Here is a 21,818-nt window from a genome sequence, read left to right as displayed (position 1 = left end):
GGGATGCAGCAGTCTGTCCATCATTTCAAGGACAGCCTCTTCCCACTGTGCGAGGTTGCTGACCTGGCTGGGGAGGCGATGCGCAGCCAAGGCCAGGGTACCTGACTCCAGTCCTGAAAGCAAAGATTTGGGAGGGCGGGGAGGAAGAGCATGCCAGAGCCGACTGGCTGACCACCAAACCCCAAGCACATTATATAACTGGGCTCTCTTCCCTTTGCCCATCTGACAAAACACATAAAGCCACTCCTAAATCCACCAGGCAGCAGCCCCAGCACCAGGGAGCTGAAACTGCGAGCTGGCTGGGGAACACAGCATTTCCAGGCAGCAGCGAAGCAGAGCAGCGTTTCTAATCTTGTATGGTAGAAGTAGGGCTGGAAGGAACATCAGTCCTTGGCGCTGTCCCCTGGCTCAAGGCAGGTCCGGCTCTACTTGTGTTCCTCCTGATGGGAGTCCAGCCTGTCCTCGGAGACTCTGCGACTCCCCCATCAATTTATTCCAGTGCTTCTTCAGTCTGCCAAGGCCTCTCCTACAGTCTCCATCTGCAAGTGAAGGAACCTACTTGCTAGCAAGCTGCCACACCAGGGCTGGTACCAAAGAAGCAGCACAGAGCTCTTAGGTGCCGTCTTCCAGTACATGAATACATCATCTTATCCACGCCTGCTAGATCGGTGGCACGGTGAGGGGAAGAGCTGACAACACTTAGAACATCACCACAGAAACCCTAATGATGTCAACAAGAGATACCTGTCCGCCCTGTGTGGTATGTGTGTGGGAGAGACAGGGAAGCAGAACGCAAACTGAAGAGCAACTAAGCTGCCCCTGGAAGAGCAGGAGGCTGGAGGTGGTGATGGGGAACATACCGTGCACTGTGCCAAGGCAGCTGAGATCTGCTGGATATCATCAACTGTGTTCACGTTCAGCGAGTTCAGGGTTTCTGTGATATTGTTGCGAGTCCAGGTCCGGAGTTCAAATTCATTAGCAGTCTCAGGTTCCAGAAGCATGGACCGCTCGTACTGCGGGGGAGAAAAGCAGGCAGAGTGAGGAAATGTATCAGGTTGTTTCAGAGGATGATGAGCTGTGATGAAGTCATCCCTTCCCTGCACTCTGTATCTCCCTGCCTGTGCTCCTCCCCAGAGGGAGATCTAATGAGCTGGTTTTTCAGTAGAACTTCCTCAATTTCACTTGTGCTCTCCAAGCAATTATCTTAACAGCCTTGCACTTGACAGCTAAGTAGTACACCAGTGTGCAGTCCTTACCTAGCTAAGCACAGTGCCTGTGCTCATGGGGATCGCCCCTGCCTGGCTTTCAGGCACGCAGCAGGCTCTTATCAGGCAGGAAAGCATGAGTAGAGACCAAAATTCCTGCCGTGCCTATAGAGAGGCACACAGAGGGACTGGGCCCTACCTTAGGCAGGCGTGAAAGTGAATGCTGCCAGGAGGATGATGCTCTGGCACTGTGGATTAAAAGCCTTGTATGCAGCCAGAAGATCTTTCTAGCTGCACTAGCTCAGCAGTCAGAACCTGGAGATCTCCTTAGCACCCAGAGCAGCACCTGAGCAGCTACAGGGAGTTTCCAGCCCTGCTGAGCCGGAGTAGGGTGGCTGGCTCAGGGGAAGCATGAAGGACGTGGGGGAATTTGGGCTAAGATTCCTGTTTCTAAATTCAGTGTTTAGACTTGAGGTTGGCAGTAAAAACTATCTGAATATGAGGGCAAAAAAGCAGGCTGCATGGGAGACACCCAGGCCACTGCCTTCTCTGGGACCTCTGTTCTATTTTGCAGCCCCTCTGCTTCCCCTGGTCATTGTGTGCCTGGAGCTTGTTACTCTTTTTGATGCATGAAAATAGCTCCAGCCCAGCTCCCAGCATGCACGTACGCTGACTTACATGAAAAACTGTAGCATTAGTCATTTCCCTACATCACTGTACAAAACCTGGCCAAAGAACATTGCTGGCGATTGCAAGGCCTTCTGGAGGCCCCTCTTGGGCAGAGAGTGCTGCTTTACCTCATTTAAGATGGTGATGAGGGCCAGAGAGTACTCAATGACCTGCTGAGGGTCCCCTTGTTTCACTAAGCCCTGGAGCACGGTGTCAGTTTGATTGTAGAGCCAGTGGGAGAGGCTGGGGAACCCCTCCGGTAAGCTGATTTCCATGGAGCTGCCAAGGGAAAGAGGCATTTGGGTTAAGTGCAGACTATCAAATGGGGCTGGGGGGAAGGGGGCAGAATCTGCCCTTTAGCTGTGAAGGAAGATGAGGGGGGAAGCAGGTGGTTAAACAGCAAAGACAGCATTGCTGAGGCTTGCCCTGGTGCCCAGTTTGCACAAGCTGTATGTAGGAACACCATGGACCTGAAGCCTGGTTCCTCACTGGTCCAGCTCTGTGATGCTGCAGGTGGAGGATGCACACGGGTGCACTGAACCCAGAGGAGAAAATCCAGGTTTAGTTTGATGGAGCATAAAGAGCACTTAAAACCAGGGTTGGTTTGCTGGGAGGAGCTGCACTGCTTTTGGCATCGTTCCCTGGGGTCTGAGGAACAGCTGGGACGCAGATCCTCCTCCGCAGGCACCGCAGGACTGTGCGCTCCAGCCTGGGAGGCCGGGACCACATGTACAGTGCGGAGAGTCACAAATCGGCCTCAAGAAGAAGTCCTACAGCTCGGTCAGGCAGCAGAGACCAGCTGAGGATGCTGCCCAAAGACCTGTGGGCACTTGTCACCTGCGTGGAGCACACTGGAAACCAAAGGGCGTTTGCAGAAGGGGTAACTGGGCTTTCATGGTACTGGCCCTGCTGAGCCTCGAGCCGCAATCCCTTCCACCCTACTCAAATGCCCGTGCTCTCCACCTTGGCTACATGAGACCTCCCCTGGCTCTCAGCAGCAGGACACCAGGCCACCTGCAGCACCAGAGCTTGCTGCTGCCAACTCTCCTTTGAGGGCTCCTGATGCAGAGAAGGTGGCAGAGCACAGAGCACAGAGACCTTCTAAGAAAGTGACATCGTGCCTTCAAAGCAAGGTGCCACCAGGGAATGAAGGGGGTGGTCAGGAAAGCAGTAACTTATGGGAAAGTCTCCCCCTTGAGCGATAATCCACAAAGACTGGAATTCTCTGTATTGCACTTCTGCTGAGCCTCCCCTCGCCTTCCTGCCAACAGCCTCTTCCAGGAGGCAAACGTTTCACTCGGGATCTGCCGAGCCCTTCAGGACAGGGACACAGGGGACAAGCCATAAGACCGTGATTCAGGAGCCTAGGCTAGACACTGGCACTGCCGTGTAAGCCCAGCCTGCGAGCGGTGGGTCTTACCAATTAATGGCCACCACGGTCGCTCCCAGCTGGTCCTGAACGAGGACTGACACGGACACCATGAAGCCACTCTCGTGAAAGCCCGGCGGCAGGAAGGCGCTGTGCTCGGCACGGCTGCCCTTGTACACACAGAACTCGTGGTAGTGCCCGGCCCTGCGGCGGGATGCCAGGAGGATGTACACCAGCGGGCCCTCCGCGTCCTCCGTGTCTCGCCAGCCTGCAAAACAAACCCGAACCGGGGGTCTGATGGGGACAAGGGCACGCAGGGGCTGCAGCCACCATCCCGAAGCCCAGCCTGTCCCTCAGAGCTGGCACTGCCTGGCAGTGCCCCTTCCCTCCCCTGGTGTGTCCCACCCTGCTCAGCCCTTCAGCATGGCACTTGCCCTTACTGCTGTCCCCAGCAAGGGTCACCCTGCTCTGGCAGAGGGACAGGTTGTCCCCACCATTAGGGGATGGCTTAAGGACTCCGCCGGGCTGGAGGGATGTCTCCAGGGCCTGCAATGTAAAGCTCTGACCCTCTTTGAATTTTCTGATGTTTAGGGGTTTCTGCCTAGGTGTTTGGGTCCTGTAATGCTTAAAGGGATTTGTGAAGAGTTCATGAGCAAATTAAAATGGGAATAACTCTGCTGGGGCTGGGAACAGCACTGACCCAAGGCCGCAGCTTCTGTACAAGCCCTGTGAAGCCTGACATTAGACAGAGGCTCAGCGCAGCCCTCAGGCAGTTCAACATCTCAGGAATGACTGAGTCTAGGATAAAACCTGCACAAAGGTTTCCTTGGAGCTCCCAGGAATCACGGGGAGTCCCGTGGGAGCCGGGCAGTTAGGAAATTCACTGCGCATTGGCCAGCGAGCACCAGCAAAGGTGCTGGCTCTGCCAGGGCTCGCTGCACTGGACATCGACCAGTGGGTCTGTATCCTGTGTGTTTCACTTCAGCTTGAAAACAATCACTAAGAGCTAAAATTCCCACCACTCCAAAGAGGTTTTGATTTCATAATTGTTCTGGGTAGCTCAAAACTTACCAAAGTTAAAGCCATATCATGCCAAATACACTTCTGCTTCTCCCCCAGCTTAAGATGGGCTTTGGTGACCAGCCCCCCCAGAACCAGCAGAATTCATCATCTCCTCTGCAGTGTGGCTTCCCAGCATTTGTGCACAGACAGCATTAATCTCTAACACTAATCATTTGGGGAAATATGGTTTTCAGAGGCACTTATTCTTTGGCCCGAGGCTACAGGACATCAGCCAGGCCACTTTTCCAAAGCTGGACTCATGCTGCTGTCTCTGCAGCTGGTCGAGAAGGTAACTGCCGACGGGAACATCCAGCCCACATGGCAGAAAAGGCCCCAGTGCTTTGTCTTTTGACTCTTCCCACATATGTGTGACTCAGTTTTGGGCACTATCTTCTTTTTCCTGCATTGAAATACCAGTTTCTTCCGCAAGTACTGTCCTGGCTTGGATATCACCATTCAACTACATGAATTAGGATTAAAAAAAGTGACTGCCTGCTACCATGAGTTTTAGAGCTCCATAATCTGGGCACACAAAGCTGCTCGTGGTCCACGCTCTGGGGATCAGAAATGGAAAGATCCACTTCTGAACTCAGCCCTGGTCAACAGTGTCTTGGGGTGGGAGCTCGGGGTAAAAAAAGCATCTGTGGGCAGAAGGGCAGCTGGTAACACAGTGGTCATGCGAAACCTTTGCCCATGAGGAGCAGAGAGGGCTGGCAGGTGCCCAGCACCGCTGTCCGTACGCTCTCACCTGCACACTCAAAGTGCACCTTTGCCATCAGCGCCCTGAGGGGTCCTTTGGGAGACAGCCGGCAGGATCCTCCAACGGGCGGCTGGTTTGGGAGCAGATCGATGGAGGCAAATCCTTCCTCCCCTGTTGTGAGGTCTGTGATGTGAAGGGTAAAAGTATATCCCTCCCCATCCTTCAGTGCCCCTTGCCTCAAGACCAGGTTCATTCCTGTGTCGCCAGTGGAGGTAGTTTTTTTGTCCAGGATGAGAGACTTGTTTTTAAAGCTGTGTGCTGCCCATCTCTGTAGAGATGAAGAGGGGAAAGACAGGAGAGGTTTTGTTTAAATCCGAAGTTATGTCCTTAAAATGTTTTCACATTGAGTCTCTTATAAAAAGTAACAGATTTCTAGTGGGAGCGTCTGCCAAATTTGCAGTTGATAATTCAGCTTTTAGTCTTGTGTGCTACAGCAACAAGAACTGGAACCTTTCCAAAATGTCTGGTGGGAATATTTCCACTGTGAGATCTACTTTAGTCTCTGGGATTACATCACCCTCCGACAGAATATTTCATAATACAGAATACAAAACACAGGAAATAAATTAAGTACTGGTGGAGTCTCCACGGGATACCATGTTTTATATGCTTCAAGCTGAACGTGTCCTGGATGGTTACTGTTAATAGCACAAATGTACAATTGTGATAACAAGAGGAACAGCGAGACAGGCAGCCAGAAAATGCCATGCAAGTACATGCTGGGCTTGCTGGGAGCAACAGACTAGCTTTCGCAACAGGACTTCTGAGACCTGCTTCATTCAACAGGTTGCGGAGGTGCTGCGTAGTGGAATCTGTAATTAGGGGAGGGCATGAAGGGCTTGGGGGATCAGAAGAGACTGAACAACCTCTGCTTGAGCCACCAGAACAATGTGCAAAATGCCAATCAGCAGGGAGAAGAAAACACTTTATGGACCTCTTCCAGGAAAAAAGTGGCTTTTGGGTGAAAGGAGCTGGTCCCTCATGGGCTTGGCTTGAAAATGCCCCAGCAAGGACTTGCCCTTGGGTAGGTCAAGACACTGATGGAGAACTGACAGGCCCTGTGTCCCACAGCCTGCAGGCACAACCCAGGGCAAAGGAAAGCTCTGGACATCTCACAGGGGGTCCAGTGGTTACAGGACACAAGGAACCTGCTTCCCAGGCTCTCCTAGCCTCCTCCATGCTGCTGAGACACAGCATGCGGGAGCCCCATGCCACTCCAGGCAAGCTCTGTGCAAAGCCTGTTTTAAACTTCTGACTCTGTAAGCCAGTCCTGCAGCCAGTTCCAGGGGATGTGATGAAGAGACCAGTATCAGCCAGCCTTCTTCATCCCCTCAGCCAGACCCAGCCTGCTACTGCATTTATGGTCAGAGATTGTTTCCCCTCCTTGTCCCTACGGTAGTTTAGGTCCAGGAGTTTATTTCTCACACAGCTCTCCCCACCCTGTCCTCTCTGACTCTCCCCTTCTCCCTGAAGTCCACCAAAGTGAAGCAAAGACCAGCGTTGCTAATGACTTTACCCCAAGTTTGGAGTCGTTGTGACAGTTTTGGCAGGTCCCCTCCAGGTAGACATAGGAGCTCTTGCTAACTTCATAGACAGACTGAGCCTTGCAGGAAACGCACTCCAGGGACACGATAGGGACTCCCCCCCTCTTGATGAATACCTGGGAAAGCAAAAGGCTCCATCAGAAGATCTGAGACAAAAATACAGACATCTAACAGGTGAGTAGACATCCCAGCACCTGGTTCTGCAAGGAGGAATCGCTCTGCACCAGCCCCGTCTGTGCTAAGGAAACAGCAGAAAGGGATTTCCAAAGGATTTCAGGTCAGACTAAAGCTACATCACTTTTCTTACACTGGCCAGGGTGAGTTCTTCTGTCACTGGTTTTCAAGAGCCACCACCCAATGCCAAGCTGGGCCAATCTAGGCAATTCTGGACTTACTCTGTTTACACTTTTTAACAACATAAATCACTTTCAAAATGTCCCTCTGGTACCCTGTGCTGAATTCACAGCAAGTCCTGCTTGTGCTGTCGGGTGGGGATGATGCTAACTGAAGCACTTTGCTGTACCAACCACCTCAGGACAGCTGTTAACCCTACAGAAATGGGATCCGTGTTAGAGTCTGGAAAAAAGGAGCAGTCTAACTGGGAGGAGGAAAGCCTCCAATACAGCACAGACCAAACATCTGGTGAGCACCTGCCCCGGGAAGCAACTGCAGCTCTCCGTTGTTTTCTGTGGGCCAAACTCTTGGCTCTGCCTCTGAAGCTGGGGAGCACCCGACCCGGCGGGGTCACAGCAGATCCGCCGTGGACGCAGGAGTGGGTCGCTGTCCTCGACTTGGAAGATTGCTAAATGGGAAGCGTTTACAGCCCAGAGTAACAGAGGGCTCAGGGCGAGCCAGGGAGCCTGGGTTTACTGAGGACGTGCTGCCCTGTGCAAAGCCAGGGCATGGTCCTGCCGTCTCCCCCATCCCTGCTCTGACCTACAGAGCTTGGACTAGAACTGCATGCCACGTTTCAGGGACCTGACTCTTGGGTGCAGTGCCTGTGCAGAACCAGCACCATTTCTGACACTACCTATGTCCCTGAGAGACAGGAATGATGATAAAAATAGCCAGAAAACACAGCTCCTACTGTGCATCGAATACATTTCGCTCTGCAGCCTGGAAGAACCACCATTCCCAGGGAGCGGCACATTATTCTGGACTTTTAGCTCACATCGCAAGGCGTCTACCGCACCTCCCCGGCGAAGCACTCGGAGAGAGGAGAGCTTTAGAAGCACCAGTGGCTCAGACACAACAGCTATTGAGCTCTGACCCCTGTACTTTGTCTAAATTCCTTTAATCCCCTAGGAAATGGGGTTGTCCAGCATTCGACAGAGCCCTCTGCCCTGGCATAATGAATATTCTGAATTCAAAGAAAGACAGTAATGAAGACATTGTTTAATATGGCAGACTTTTAAAAGAGGATAAATATTCCACAGCACTAAGCCGGAGCACACTGAAGCTTCATTCATTCCTACAGTATTTGCAAATTTCCTGCGACACTGGAATCATTGTTTTGCACACATGCATGGAAACCAGATAGTACGGAATGTCCTTGAAAGACTATCAATTTAATTTTTTTCTTTTTAACCTCCAGCTTTGGTTTAAAACCCAGGCAGTAAGAGTTTCCACTTTCAGACTAACTATATCTCTAATTGCCAAACGCACCACGATGAATGTTTCTGACATAAACCATAACTGCTGTCAGACTGCAGATGCATTCAGCGCTAGGCTTAATTTGACATAAACAACATGCACTTAAAAAAATCCTCCCTTAAAAAAATTCAGAAACAGAGAAGAGAGGACCTGTTGACAGTAAAATTAAATACCAGCTCTTAGGAAGCCCTCTCTGGACAAAAGTCAGGGAAGAGCCTGGTGCTGTGACATGTGAAGAGCCCGGGACTGCACACAGTGGTGGAAGAGCTACCGGCCACGGGCTCCTTTGCTGTCCTCCTACGGCAGATCTGCGGTCGCAGACTCTCAGTTCCAGGAACGGTGGCCATTACCGTCCAGGGCTGGGTCGCTAACGCAGTCTCTGCACAGAGAGGCACTAACGCAAGGTCTAAAGGAAGGAAGAAGCTAAAAGGACTTGGCAGGACAAGCAGAAAGTGCTGCCCAAGGCAGCGTAAGATGAATATATCATGGAAATACCAGTGTCTGTTCCTGCCAATCACCTGGATGGGATCAGTTATGGAGCCCCAGTGATGCCCTAAAATCTGCTTCCCCTGCTTTCCCTTGCTGGCTGGTGCAGGTATGTAGTGGTACTTCCACACCCCAGCTGAACCAGCACTGGCTTTTGGATCGGGCCAGGGGATGCAGCCTGGGGAGTCTCCTGTGGCTGGGCACGGTCCTGAGCCAGCAGTGCTCTCCTCTAGAAACTTCCTTAGAAAAAGGGCTGGGGACTTCCAGCTTGGCTGTGTCCAGCAACAGGCACACAAGGACAGAAAGTGACATTTATCTGTGGTACGTACGGTTTGATTTGTTGCCTCGGGACTCATACCCTCCTTCCTGACGGTGAGGTCGAACGTATACTCCACATCTGCTTCTAATACAGCTTTGGAAATTGTGACAATTCCTTCCTTGGCACTGAAATTCAGAGAGCACCCTGCAGCCGAGCTCTGCTTGCAAGGAGAAAAGAACTTTCAAACCCTCCTTGGTAGGGGTGCACATCAGGTTAGTCCACAGCCAAAACATTCAGGTCCACACAAAGTCACTGTTAACAGATCTTACTTTGCAATGCCACCGCTGGGGTGGGAGAAACGAGGTGTGTGGACAATAAAGCACATTATCCTATTCTTCAGGTTAGTAAGCAGTACTTGGAATAGTCCTGTATTTCATCTGAGCTTCACATTCTTATTTTATAGCAATTAATTCTTCATTAAATAGCTCATAAACATTGCCAAACAACACAAAAAGTTCACATTAAACTCAGAAGTCTAATCCACACACACGCCACATCTATCTGTTTTGAGGTAAAGATAGAAAACAATGACTTTTTACAAGCCAAAGAATCCCACATTCAATCAAAAAATGCTCCTGAGGTGGATCTCCCCTAGGAGTTTGAAGGGCAGTTCTCCCTTGCCCTTCTGTCACTGCAGGGTCAGACCTACAGCGTCTGTAGGGTCAGTGTGTGAGGACAGTGACCTGCTAGTGACCACAGTGACCATGACTTGTCGTCACTTGACTCCTCCAAAGTCCAACTCTGGCCCCTGCTGAAATTAGAGACATTTAACTGGTAACGGGAGAGGGACCAGAGCCCTCAGCCCCCTGGACTGCAATCAGCTCTGTAACGCCTTCAGGTTATGGAAGCAGCTACGCTGAAACTGTGAACCAGAGGCCAAGTACAAAGGAAGCAGCAATGCGAATGCCTCAGCTTCCCGTGCCGACACTTCTGCCCTGCACAGGGACATTGCGCAGCACCGGACTGCAGCAGGGACACTGCACAACTCTCCACAGCAATTTTTCTACCATCATCCTGAGCTGGGAAGTGGGAAACCTTTGCAACCCTCCTTCCGGAGCAGCTTTGTTAAAGATGCTGCTCACAAAAGCTCCCCTCAACACCATTTCAACCCAGACACACGTTTGTAGTGGAGCTGACGTGCAGTTGGAGCTCCCAAATGATCACCCTCTCTGTCTGTGCAAAACTGCTCTTACCTTGGAGGAGAATGTACAAGACCAATCGTATAACAATGGAGTCTGTTCACCATCATCCAAGTTCGGGTCATAGGATTTCTCCCCATCCAAGATTAAGTCCTGAGTGTTGGACCATACCCGGTATGACCCCCCATCAATGATTGGGACCAGCTTACTTGGTATCACAGTCACATTGGCAAAGATGCTTTTGGACAGTGGGGTATCTCCAAAGGAGACAACAAAGATGAAGCAATAGTTCCCAACTTCCAGGGCAAGCTTCGGTATAACTAACTGGGGCCTGTTCACATCAACGTTCGGCAGACGGATCCTGCTGGAGTCATCCAAGTTCATGCAGCTGGGTGCTCGGTAGATCTCCCATAGGTGCTCTGTCTGGTACTTGATGCATCCTCGGAGGTCAATCTGTGCCTCTAGGTAGTTCCTCTGGGACCGCTTCATGACTACTTGAGGGGGCAAGGCTAACTCCACCTCTGGCTCCTCACACTCCAGGACTTTGACAGTGACAGTGAGGTGGGCTATGAAGAAGCTGATGAGATTGGTGGCATTCACTTCCACCAGGTAATCCCCAGGGCTCACGTAAGAATAGTTGGCCACTGCAACCCTGGTCATTTGAGTGGAAGAGCCATCCCCAAAGGTCCACAGGAACTCAACGCTCCTGCTGCTGGGCACCACTGCTGCTTCAAACAGTGCTGTCCTGTTGACAAAGGCATTGGAGGCAGTGAGGGAGACTTGCACTATCGGGTCTTGGACCTGGATGGTTCTGGTGATATTGATACCTCCCAAGTCATTGAAGGCATTGAGATTAATCTCAAGCAGCCCTGCAGCTTCTGGAGTGTAGGAAACACTCTCTCCTGCCACAGTGACCACAGATCGACCTTGCTCTTTCCATAGGGAGAACTGCCAGGAGAATGACACACGGGAGCCGCTTCCCACCTCGGCACTGAAGCTCTTCTCCGTGCCCGTGGGTATGCCTTCCTCACAGCAGTTCAGGAGCCTGACATCGCGGATGGCCTCCAGGACAGAGATGAGCACCTGGGCATGTGCGATGCTGATTTGGTTCTGCACTGTCACGGTCACCAAATAATCACCGCTCTTGGTGAACTCATGCGTGTACTTGGACCCGTTGAGCACCACAGAGTAGTCTCCACTTATGCTCACCAAGTAACTCACAGAGGTACCCGACAACATCCTGATCACAAAGGTGACCTGTTCCCCTGGCTCCACCACTTTCTTGCTGGCAAGAACTTCCAGTCCTTGAATCCTGTCCAGCACGGAGATATTCCTGCTGGCCAGAGCCCAGCTGATGTCATTCGACGCATTCAGATAGACTGTATAAAACCCTGCCGTGGAGAACGTGACTGGCACGGACTGGCCAGTCAACGTGCCATTTGGCACCTCCCAAAGCCATGTCACTTCAGTCCCTTTCTGCAGCTCCCCCTCAAAGACCACCGTGGAGCCTGAGGAGACATACCTACAGTCCAGTTCTGCAGTCCCTATACTCAGCCCCTCTATGACCTCCTCTACCCAGATACAAATTGTTGCATTGGTTGAATCCAGCTTGTTTTCTGCTCCAATGACGACCTCCATCACGCCAGGGCTTTGGAAGGAGTGTATAATAAAGGGTTCAGAGGTAACAAGAGAGAAGCCATCCTCTAGGTACCAACCATACGTGATGCCAGTGCCACTGGTTATGGTGGTACTTATGTTAACAGAGGCATTAATAGCAACTGGGTTGGGGAAGGCATAAGGCTTTAAAAGACCAATGCTTTCAATGAACTCCAGTGTCCTGTTAGCAGTTGCGCATCCCAGCATATTAGTGGCTTTCAGATAGACAGTGTAGTTTCCAGCTTCTAGGATGCTCAAGGAGAAGGTTTTCCCAGTGAAGGTCTGCACAGCATTGCCATCCCTTTGGGCTACCCAGCTGTAAGAGATGTTTGTTCCCTCTCTCACCACTGCCTGCAAATGGAGTGTTTTGTTAGTTGGGAAATAGAGGTCCTCCACCAGGTCACTGCTAGCCACCTGCAGGCCTTCAATCTGCTCCAGGACATAGACGTAGATGCTGTCCTGCAACGAGCTGATCTTGTTCTCTGCTGTCACAATGACATTGAATGTGCCCACGGACCGGAAAGTGTAGGAAATTGTGGAGGAGCCTTGGATAGGAGTGCACCGGTCACAGAGGATCCACGAGTAGCGGATGGCAGTGCCAGCTACAAGGGTGGCTACAAAACTCACTGAACCATTTAATGGCACCACTGTCCTGCTGGCATTGATGGTCAGCCCATGGAGCCGACGTTTCACTGTGACGTCGATGGTGGTCTCGTTAAAGCTCACATCATTCTGGCCCATCACACTAATAGTGTAATGGCCCGTGTTGTTGTAGGAGTGGGTAGCGATTTGGCCAGGCTGGGTAGTGCCATCTCCAAAGTCCCAACAGTAACTCACTTTGGTTCCATTCATGCTGGCAGAGAACAGGTAGATCTGGTTCAGCTCCAAAACACTTGTCCCGTTATATTCAATCTTTGCTACCCCAACTGGTTCCTGGACTTCCACAAACGCTGTGTCATTGTTGAAAGAGACATTGTTGGAGACGGTCACTGTGACCAGGAAGACCCCTGTGTTCTTGTAGGTGTAGGTCACTTCAGTCCCACTTGATCTAGTGGACTCATTGTTCCCAAAATCCCAGCGGTAGCGGTACTGGTAGAGAGGTACGGCACTGACCTGGAAGCTGCTCTCTTCACCAAGCCTCACAAACTGCTTGGAAGGGAGAAGGGTGACATTGACTATCTCTGGCTCCACACAGACGCTGGTGAAATAGTGAGCCTTGTTAAACCTGCTTGAGAGGGTCAGGGAGAGGGGGAATGTCCCACTTTGGGTGAAGTTGTGCATCACCACAGGGTCCCCACTGATTGTGACATTGGACGAGCCGTCTCCAAAAGTCCAGTCAAAGATGTATTCATCAGGATTCCCCGTCACATATGCAGTGAGCTGCACATCTGGGTGCTCAAGGATGCAAGAAGTAGGCTCTATTTTGAGCACTTCCAGGACAAATATCCGAACAGGCACAGTTTGGGAGACAGAGTTCACAGGATTCACAGCCGTCACGTTCACAGTGCAGTTGACGTCCTTTATGTACACGTGTTCTACCACTGGCACCTGACTCCTCAGCACCGTCCCGTCCCCCATATCGAATATCCAGGTGATACTGTCCCCCGTCTGCACTGAAGCATTAAGGGTCACAGATGCTCCCAGCTCTGCTGCCTCATCTGCAGAAACATGGAGCCCAGTTATCTCTTCAAACACTTGGTAGCACTCAACTGTCTCCACACTGCTTATGGTATTGTTCGCTGTCACGGTGATGTTGTATATCCCTCTTCTGGAGTAGCTGTACGTCACTGTAGACTGGCTCTCTGTGAACACTGAGGACCCATCCCCGAAGTCCCAGGTGTACACAACACCGTAAGAAGATGGCAACGGATTGGCTCTGAAGGTGACCGGACGGCTCACAACTAAAACATCCTCCTCTACTTCCATCTTCACATCAGTCAGATAACTGTGGATGTGAACTGGGGTCAAGTGGGTGAGGTTCTCAAACTGGTTTGACACGAGAACCACCAGGGCATATTCACCTGCATAGGAAGAGAGCGGAAAAAGACCAGTTGTGAGGACATGCTTGTGCAACAGCTTCCTCAGGCCTGCAGCAGTGCGGGGAGCGTGACAGCAGACTGCAGGGAGATACTCTGCTCCTGCACTGCGCTCACCCTGGGCTTCCCTCCTCCGGTCCAGGACAAGCAGGAATTACAACCAGGCCATGCATGTGAGGACCAAGCACCAAGTAAGAAGCCAGTCCAACAGATACAGAGAAAATATTTTCTTTCTGTTTGCTCACAAAACAGACCCCCTTCCTGCTGCCGGCAGTAGTGCTCCCTAGCCCACCTCCCATTGGCACAGAGCTCGCCTGCCACTCATCTGTCTGCTGAGACTGCCCAAAAAGGGGACTGTGTGCAGTGGACCTGCTTTTTACAGTGTGGACAAACTTCTCCTACAGTTATACAGGATGAAAATTGCTGGAGACTTCCAGTCACTCTGGCTGTTTGCTCAGGAATGAGGTAATGACTTTCAAGCCATTGTTTTATTGGAAGGTGCCTTGTAACCCCCTCACAACAAAAATATCTGAGCCCCTTCTTCCCCAAAGAACCGTCCTGAGCATACCTGGGTCTTGATAGATGTGTGAAACATTGTGCTCAATTACAACCTCATGTACACTGGGATCAGGAACAAGGAAAGACTTGTTGTAGGGAGGTCTGAACAGGTATGTCTCCTGGACACCATCTCCAAAATCCCACCTGGAGAAACATGCAAACCATGTTACACTGCACAACAGGAGAATCATGGAAATCCCAGAGGAACCCTGGCCTGGTCTAGGGCTGCCTTTCAGGCTCAGGGCTGAGGTTTTCAGAAAAGCCATAGGAAACATAATGCCAAGTATCAAAGCAGTAGCTGTGCCCAATGTGGCAGAATTGTTGCTGTGAGAAAGGTACAGCACCGGTAAGAAGAGGAGGAACCCAATATTAAAGCAACGTTGCAATCCTTTAAAAGAAAAGTATTTCAGCCTGAACTATAGGTCCCAGCCAGTGTGACTGAACCACACTTGCAGGGATTTCAATTTAACTAGACAGCAGCTGAGAAATGGGCCATTTGACATCAGCTGGCCCTGGGAAGAGAAACAGTGCAGGCAAGACTGGTAAGCTATGCACAGTAAGATCCTAAGTTCAGGCAACTTGCAAAGGACTCACAGGAACATAGCATCCACAGCTGAATCAACCTGAACTCTTGCTGTAAGCTCCACGGTACTGTTCTGAGGGAGGACCGGCAGGACACCCAACACAGTCAGGTTCTTCATCTTATTCATCATCTCCACCGTGACATTGTAATTGACCGTAAAGTTACTGACGTGGTTGGAGGCGGTGAGCTGGGAAGGACAGTGGGACAAAGAATGCGTTTGGGATCACCTTGCCGTGCTGCCCTCTCCTGAGAGTGGGGCTTCACTGTGCTGAAGAGGCCCCCCCAGGCAGGCGAGCAGGTCAGGTCAGGTCAGGTCAGAGTAGCCTGTGGGACAGGGAGGCAGGGGCAATAGCCTGAGTGGGCACTGGAAAGAAGCATAGACTGGAAGGCCACCTACCTGGCAAGGCCACCTCTTGCTGGAACCACCACATCTCCACCACTAAAGTCAGTCTAAGGAAGGACTGGTTCTACAGCAGGAGGACAAGGAGAATAGCTTCTCACCCTGAGACTCCTCTGGCTCCAAACTTGCCAGTTACCCTTTTGCCTGCTCCGAGGTGCCCCGCACACTGTCTCCAGCTGCTGAGCCCAGGCACTTGCTGCCACCAAGGGGACAACAGCCACCCAGTTTCCTTAGGACAGTGGCAGATGAGTGGCTCCAAGCACAGAGAGTGGGGATGGGAGAGACTCGTAAAACCAAGCACGCCAAGTGCAGCTCCAGCATCCTAGGTGTAGCGGGCACAGAGAGGGAGAGCAAAGTTGGGCAGAGGAGGAAAAGGGAGAATGGATGGGCAAGAGACTGAAGAGACATGACAGAAGTAGAGCGGGATCCTCAAGATTATCTAGGCATCTAACACTGACGTGGCACCTAATGATGAAGCATGTTGTCACCTCCTCACCTGCAGGAGAGCTGAGCTGCTGACAGAAGGGATCCTTCAAACCCGGTTGAATAGAGACCTCCCACCCCAACAGATAAAAGAAGTTTGTGTCTAGGCTTCTGTGGATCTCTTACACTGAATCCAGTCGACCCCAGACTAATGCCACCTTGTCAACTCTGTAAGTAAAAGCAATCCAGGCTTGTCAGCACAGTGCTTCACCCAGCAAATTAGTGCTACTCAGCGTAGTGCTGCACCAAGCAAATTAGTGCTAGCGCGCCCTCGGAGCTAGGGCTGGTGTCTCCTCAGGAAGCCAGCAGTTATCCTGCAAACGGATCAAGCAGTTTGGAGCCAGAGCAGGACTCTGCATGGCAGTACAGGGCATGATACAGAAAGACGTTCTGCCCAGAGATAAACTCCTGTTCCACAACAGACACCTCCCTCTGCCCAGACTCTCTGCTTTATCCTTCTTCTGGGGTCATGACAAAACCCAGTGTTCCAGTCTGCACCAGTAGAAAGAGAACAGGACAGAGACCAGAAGAGCTTGTGGCAGAAGCTCTGCCCTGCCTATGAAAGTCTTACGTTTGCATCCTGCCTCTGCCTGGTTCTGAACACACATCTCCTGCCTGCCAAAGCAGTGGCCGGCACCCTGCAGTGGGGCTCCCTGCCTCATTCCTGCTGGGGAGGAGTAAGGACAGACACTCCATGAACAGAAAGGAGGACATGGAGAAAAGAGGAGAAAGCAAAGACGAGGAAGGCAGTGAAGTCAGCTGTAGTGGAAGAACAGGAAGAAACTTACTATTTGCATTTGCAAGAGCAGCTCAGTGAGAAATAGCAGACAAGCTCCTTAGGAGCACAGCGAAAACCTCCTCAGCTCAACTCTGCCTTCTCCTCTCCCTGCTGCTTTTCCGGCTTAGTTTGTGGGATGAGATGGAAACCCAGGATTGAAATGGTATCATGGGAAAGGCCTTGGCTTACCGAAAGCTTGTACACAGCTGGGCTTTGGTAGATAACGTTGAAGACAACATTGTAAAAAGTGAAAGATGGCTTATCATCTACTGTCCACCGGAAAGTCACATCAGACCCAGCTTCCATCACAGGGACGTAGCTCTGAAAGGCACGAGGACATTTTATACTAGTGCAAGAGAAAAGCATGCACAGAACTGCCCAGGAGATCTCCAGCTGAACTGGAGAGGGAGCAGAGCCAGACTGGGAGGCATCACACATCTGTAAGACAGCACCCTCAGAGCATGACACAGAGGTGCAAGATCACCTGTGGCTTTGTTGCTGACAGAGAAATGCCAACCCTGACTCCATAAATCAACAGCAGAGCTGGGAGCAGGATCCATACTGCCTGCTCCCACACCCTAGTGCTCTGCTCTTGTGATCAGGTCACTTTCTTGCTGGCTATAAAACTTTCTGATATCTTTGTGGAAAAAACTCAGCTTTAGCTACACCTGTAAGCCGAGTCTCTGACCCTTGTCCATTGATGGTGCCTGACCCAAAGGCTAAAATGGTTGACCTGCACTGGACAGGGTAGGCTCCCTCCTCGCTCCTACAGTGCCTCCTGAGCAGACTCTGGTAGCCAGGAAGGGTGAGACCAACAGGCAGTGCAGGCACAGGGTTCTGCCATAAGCAGCCAGAGACTGAACAGAGCATTTCACAGGTACCGATGGGCAGTTATTGAACAGGTTCGTAGGGCTCGGCTGTAGCTCTGGGGACAGGGGATTGGAGAAAAAAAAGACTGCAAAGACCAGAATAACTCCAAGAATTTGATGGATGGATGAAACATTTTTATAGCTTCAGCCAGCTGATGTAAGGATTTAGTAGAGTAAATCTAAACACCTAAAGGAATAACTACCTTGACAAGTTACAAAGAAGGTAAATACTGGCCTTTCACAATGCCTCCGGTTTTCTGTGGAACTGGAAAGCCAGTATCCACCTCGCAGGAGGTGCTGCCTTACCTCTGAGGGAATTAAAGTGAATGTACAGCTGAGCTGCCTTCCTGCCAGAGAGCACCAGCGCCTTCTGCCACATGCCTGTGTCTGCAGCAGCGCTGTCTGCATGGCCTGGGAGCCGGCGCTTAGCAGCAAGCAGTGCTACACCTCACCCGTGTGGAGCTGAGCCCCAGCCCTCCTCGTGAGCCAAACCCATACCGTTAGCAGTAAAGGCTAAAAACGCTACCAACAAATTAAAATCAGCAGTGATCACTCACCACACGCGTATTTAGCAGGACTCTGCTCTCAGGGTCAGGGGTGGCCCGCAGCCCGCGGATGGGCTCCTCCACTTTCACCGTGATGCTGATGTTCTGGGAGCTGACGGCGTTCTCTGCAACAAGTACGTGGGTGCTCACCCCCTCCCTGAGGCCGCTCAGGCTGACCACAGCAAACCAGGTGTCATTGGTCTCCCTGGCACAGTCTGCCATCGGCGGTGCAACAGCCGCTGGGCAGGACCCCTCGAAGGGGAAGGTGTGGTTGTCTCCCAGCCACCTCGCTGTCGCGTTCACCCCTGAGGAGAGTTTGACGACCAGGGTAGTGTGGTTGGATGGTAGGTAGACCCTACCGCCTTGAGGAGCGGGATGGATGACACGCAGGCCTGACACCCAGGAAGTCACCCAGAAACTGCAAGACAGATTGGCGCTGAAGACCCCGTTGTCCACGCTGGCTCTGACCGTGTAGCGACCTGGATGCTCCAGCCCCGCGTTGTCGGGGCTGAGCACCGGGACCAGCTGCTCCTCGGCATAGCGAACTCGGAGAGAGCAAACGGTGTTGTTTATCCAGGTGGCACTGATGGAGCCGTCAGACAGGCCAAGCGTCCACTCTGAAGAGTTCATGCTTAAGACGTTGGTTCTGTAAGGAGATGTGGTGCTTGGCTGGCACTGGAGGAGTAAGCCCGAGCCTGCATTGTGCTGGATACTGAAGATGTCCTTGGCCCTGACAAAAATACTTTCTTTTCTGAATGTGACCTGCAGAGAGAGGAGACATTTTTGGATTAATGCCTCAAATTAAGAGCACTCAGCACCCAACTCTTGCCTGGGCAAGACAGCTGGATTTACTGCCAAGTGGAAACCAACAGAAAAGCTGCAAGATCCAAACACAGCATGGGGAGACATTTCATCACTCTGCTCTCCTTGGCCACTCTGAATCAAATGTGCTAACATGGAAGTCAGCTTTATGCTCTATCTCCACTTCATAAGTGCAATGGGAATAGCCCAGGAAATCTGCACAGCCTTTTGACCAACTCTGCTGTTGCAACAGGTTACTGCAGGGAGTCCATGGCTTAGCGGGGAAGATAGAAAGTGGTGGCATGTGTGACACTGGGCAACTCATTTCATTTGAACGGACTTCAGTACCTCCATCTGCAAATTGGGAACAAATCTTTATTTACCCAAAGCACTCAAGAGAAAACTGCCCCACCTACTCACTGGTTAGAGCAGCTAATAAACACTGACCAGATACTGGGAAGAAGGGCCAGCTGGTATTGTAAAGAGAAATTCCTTGATGAGTTCATAGCTGAGCTGGCTTTCATTGTGCTGAAGGGAAACGGGGGTAGGGCTGCTGGCAAGAGAACTGTTGGCACACTCGGTCACGTTGCAGCAGTTGTTTAGTGACGAGCACAAATCAGTCAAATGACACCACTGGAAACCAGGAGGACATTCAAGTAAAGTCCAGTTCCCGTCATCCTGAGCAGTGTGGAATGGTTCTGTAGCATTTTTTCCCTCCTGGTAGTCTGGAAGAAGTGAAAGAGAAAGCAAAGATCACCATTCTGACAAGAAACATTTCTAGTGCACTTCTTCACTCCAGATTCACCGTTTTTCTCCACTCTTAGTAAAAGCTGCAACTGCAAGGCATCCTGGTACTACGTAAGACAAGTGTCCTGTTTTACAGGAAAATTTCACAAAGGCACAAAGATTATTAAAAACAAAGTTAGTCTCTTTTCCAGTAAGAATGCACCAATTTGCAATGTAAAAGAGATCTATGTTCAAGCAAAAGCAAGTCCAAGTAAAAGCAGAGCTGGCTTTGACATTGCAAACACATTAAGCAACTTGTCTTAAGTTAATGTTTCCATGTCAAAGTATCAGCTTTTCAGTGTCAAAAAATATCTTTGTAACCAGCCAACCCTATGGCTATAGCAAACATTCTGCTGCAAAATTAATTGTTGCCAAAACTGTGACTATTGAGCTGTTGTACAAGGAATAAAAGGCTCATTAGATTATCTCAGCCATCAGGAAGAAATGGGCTCAGGAAAATGTTCTTCCTTGTTAACCTGTGGGGCCAGATGGACCAGAAGACATTCCCATTTGACATGCCATGTCTTCCCAAAGTACAGAAGTATAACTCAGAAGATTAATTCACTTCTACACATGTTCCTTGCACTCACATTTTCTTCAGGCATTGAGACAGGTTTCTCCCTCTATTAATTTCTCCAGGACAACCACTTCTCCAAGGCAACCGCAGGCTGTCCAACCATGCCCGCAGATTTTGCACTTGAGTCTCCTCAAAAAATAGAACCAAATCTCCGAGCCTTTAAGGCTTCAAAGCTTCTGCTTTGAAGACAGAGGGGCCACAAGAAGGCCACACACACTCAGTTTGACATGGCCCGGATGGCGTCAGCTCTAACAATACCACAAGTGTTGAGAGGAGGTGCCTCACCTTCTCCATCTATCGGTCTATGCACCTGGAACCTCACTTGAACGGGCTGATGCAGTTCCTGTGTCACAAACTCCAGGGCAGTCAAATACCCCTCGTGCCTGAATGCCAGCTCAGGGAACACCATCACCTGCAAAACAAACAAGGCTCTCACCTGCCTGCATCTCCCCGGGCTCCCTCTGCAGCAGCAGGATGAGCAAACCCTTCTTACCTCCGCAGCTTGCCACGGAGCTGACACCACATCCTCTGTCACATTTTTCACAGCCTCATGTGTGTCAAACACAGGGTCTCCCACAAAGAAGTTTTCGGCATTTAAGAGAACTCCTGTTTACAAAGGAAATATTTGAACAAAGCCCATGAGACTCAGCAAAGCCTGCTGCTATTCCCCCACCCTGCTCATACCGTGCAGCAGAGCTGTAGCAGGGCTTGGACCACTCAGGAATCTGTAACTCCAGCTTTACTGGAGAAGCAGCCACTGTAATCCTATAGTTCCCTTCTTCTTCTTACCGGTGTTTTGATTTCTTTCTCATCCTGCACAAGTAATGTTTGCATTTGCAACTCACAGCAATTTTGACTTCTAGGAACTCTGCGAATACTTCTCCCTTCCAACACCCCATGATTTGCTTCAAATTTTTGAGCACAAGGTGCATTCCCCATCCTCCCTGTCCCTCTGGACTTCATGGGGAGTGTGGCTGGGGCCAGCTGGTTTCCACCAGCGGCAAACACCTCCGGCTCATTCACAGCCAGGTCAGGCTCTGGGGACTGAGCACAACCAGCTGATGCTGTCCCTCCTACCAGGGCCAGTGGGCTCTCTTCCTAGCGCTGGCTTTTCCTTCTTACCTAAATCTTCTCCCGTATTTCATGTCCTTTCTGCTTCTCTTTCTTTCTCCCTACACTGCTTTGGGAGATTTGGGAGGCTGCATAAACACAAACCTGAACAGTCCACACCACAGAAAAGCTCACCTAATGATCTCCAAGGCCCTAGAGTCTTTTAAGTCACAAGACCCCAACATCTCACTAACTACCAGATGCCACAGAAGGACAGCAAGAGTCACCAAGGCAGCACCATGGCCTCAGATCTGGCAGCAGCAGAGACTGCTCAAACAAGAGAGAGAAGCTATTTCCAAAGCTCTGCCTCAGCGCTCCTCTCTCTGCTTCTGTTGGTGGCAAAGACTGGAATGGGCCAAATTCTTCCCTTTGGGCTGAGGCCAGGTTTCTGAAAGTTTATCGGTCAAGCCTCTGCTGGGAATATTGCAGT

At 51.0% G+C, this 21,818-nt stretch overlaps 1 protein-coding gene across 3 annotated transcripts in view; it reads right to left on the bottom strand.

The window, feature by feature from the left end:
* PKD1 (polycystin 1, transient receptor potential channel interacting) overlaps positions 1-21,818 on the bottom strand; it is a 100,789-nt gene that overhangs the window by 25,927 nt on the left and 53,044 nt on the right. For 2 of the 3 annotated variants that reach the window (XM_072878692.1, XM_072878694.1), the window contains exons 8-21: positions 20,772-20,884; positions 20,564-20,690; positions 19,363-19,640; positions 18,127-18,876; positions 16,890-17,021; positions 15,051-15,226; positions 14,467-14,600; positions 10,261-13,883; positions 9,078-9,227; positions 6,582-6,725; positions 5,054-5,333; positions 3,295-3,511; positions 2,003-2,153; positions 861-1,013 (exon numbers count right to left, since the gene is read on the bottom strand). In XM_072878692.1, the coding sequence (XP_072734793.1) occupies positions 861-1,013; positions 2,003-2,153; positions 3,295-3,511; positions 5,054-5,333; positions 6,582-6,725; positions 9,078-9,227; positions 10,261-13,883; positions 14,467-14,600; positions 15,051-15,226; positions 16,890-17,021; positions 18,127-18,876; positions 19,363-19,640; positions 20,564-20,690; positions 20,772-20,884 (6,428 nt within the window). The remainder of the gene's footprint in view (positions 1-860; positions 1,014-2,002; positions 2,154-3,294; positions 3,512-5,053; positions 5,334-6,581; positions 6,726-9,077; positions 9,228-10,260; positions 13,884-14,466; positions 14,601-15,050; positions 15,227-16,889; positions 17,022-18,126; positions 18,877-19,362; positions 19,641-20,563; positions 20,691-20,771; positions 20,885-21,818) is intronic. The other variant, XM_072878693.1, reaches the window with a different exon arrangement.

Source organism: Ciconia boyciana, chromosome 13, assembly GCF_034638445.1.
Source record: "Ciconia boyciana chromosome 13, ASM3463844v1, whole genome shotgun sequence".
Lineage (NCBI taxonomy): Eukaryota > Metazoa > Chordata > Aves > Ciconiiformes > Ciconiidae > Ciconia > Ciconia boyciana.
This window is presented reverse-complemented; position numbering and strand designations above follow the sequence as displayed.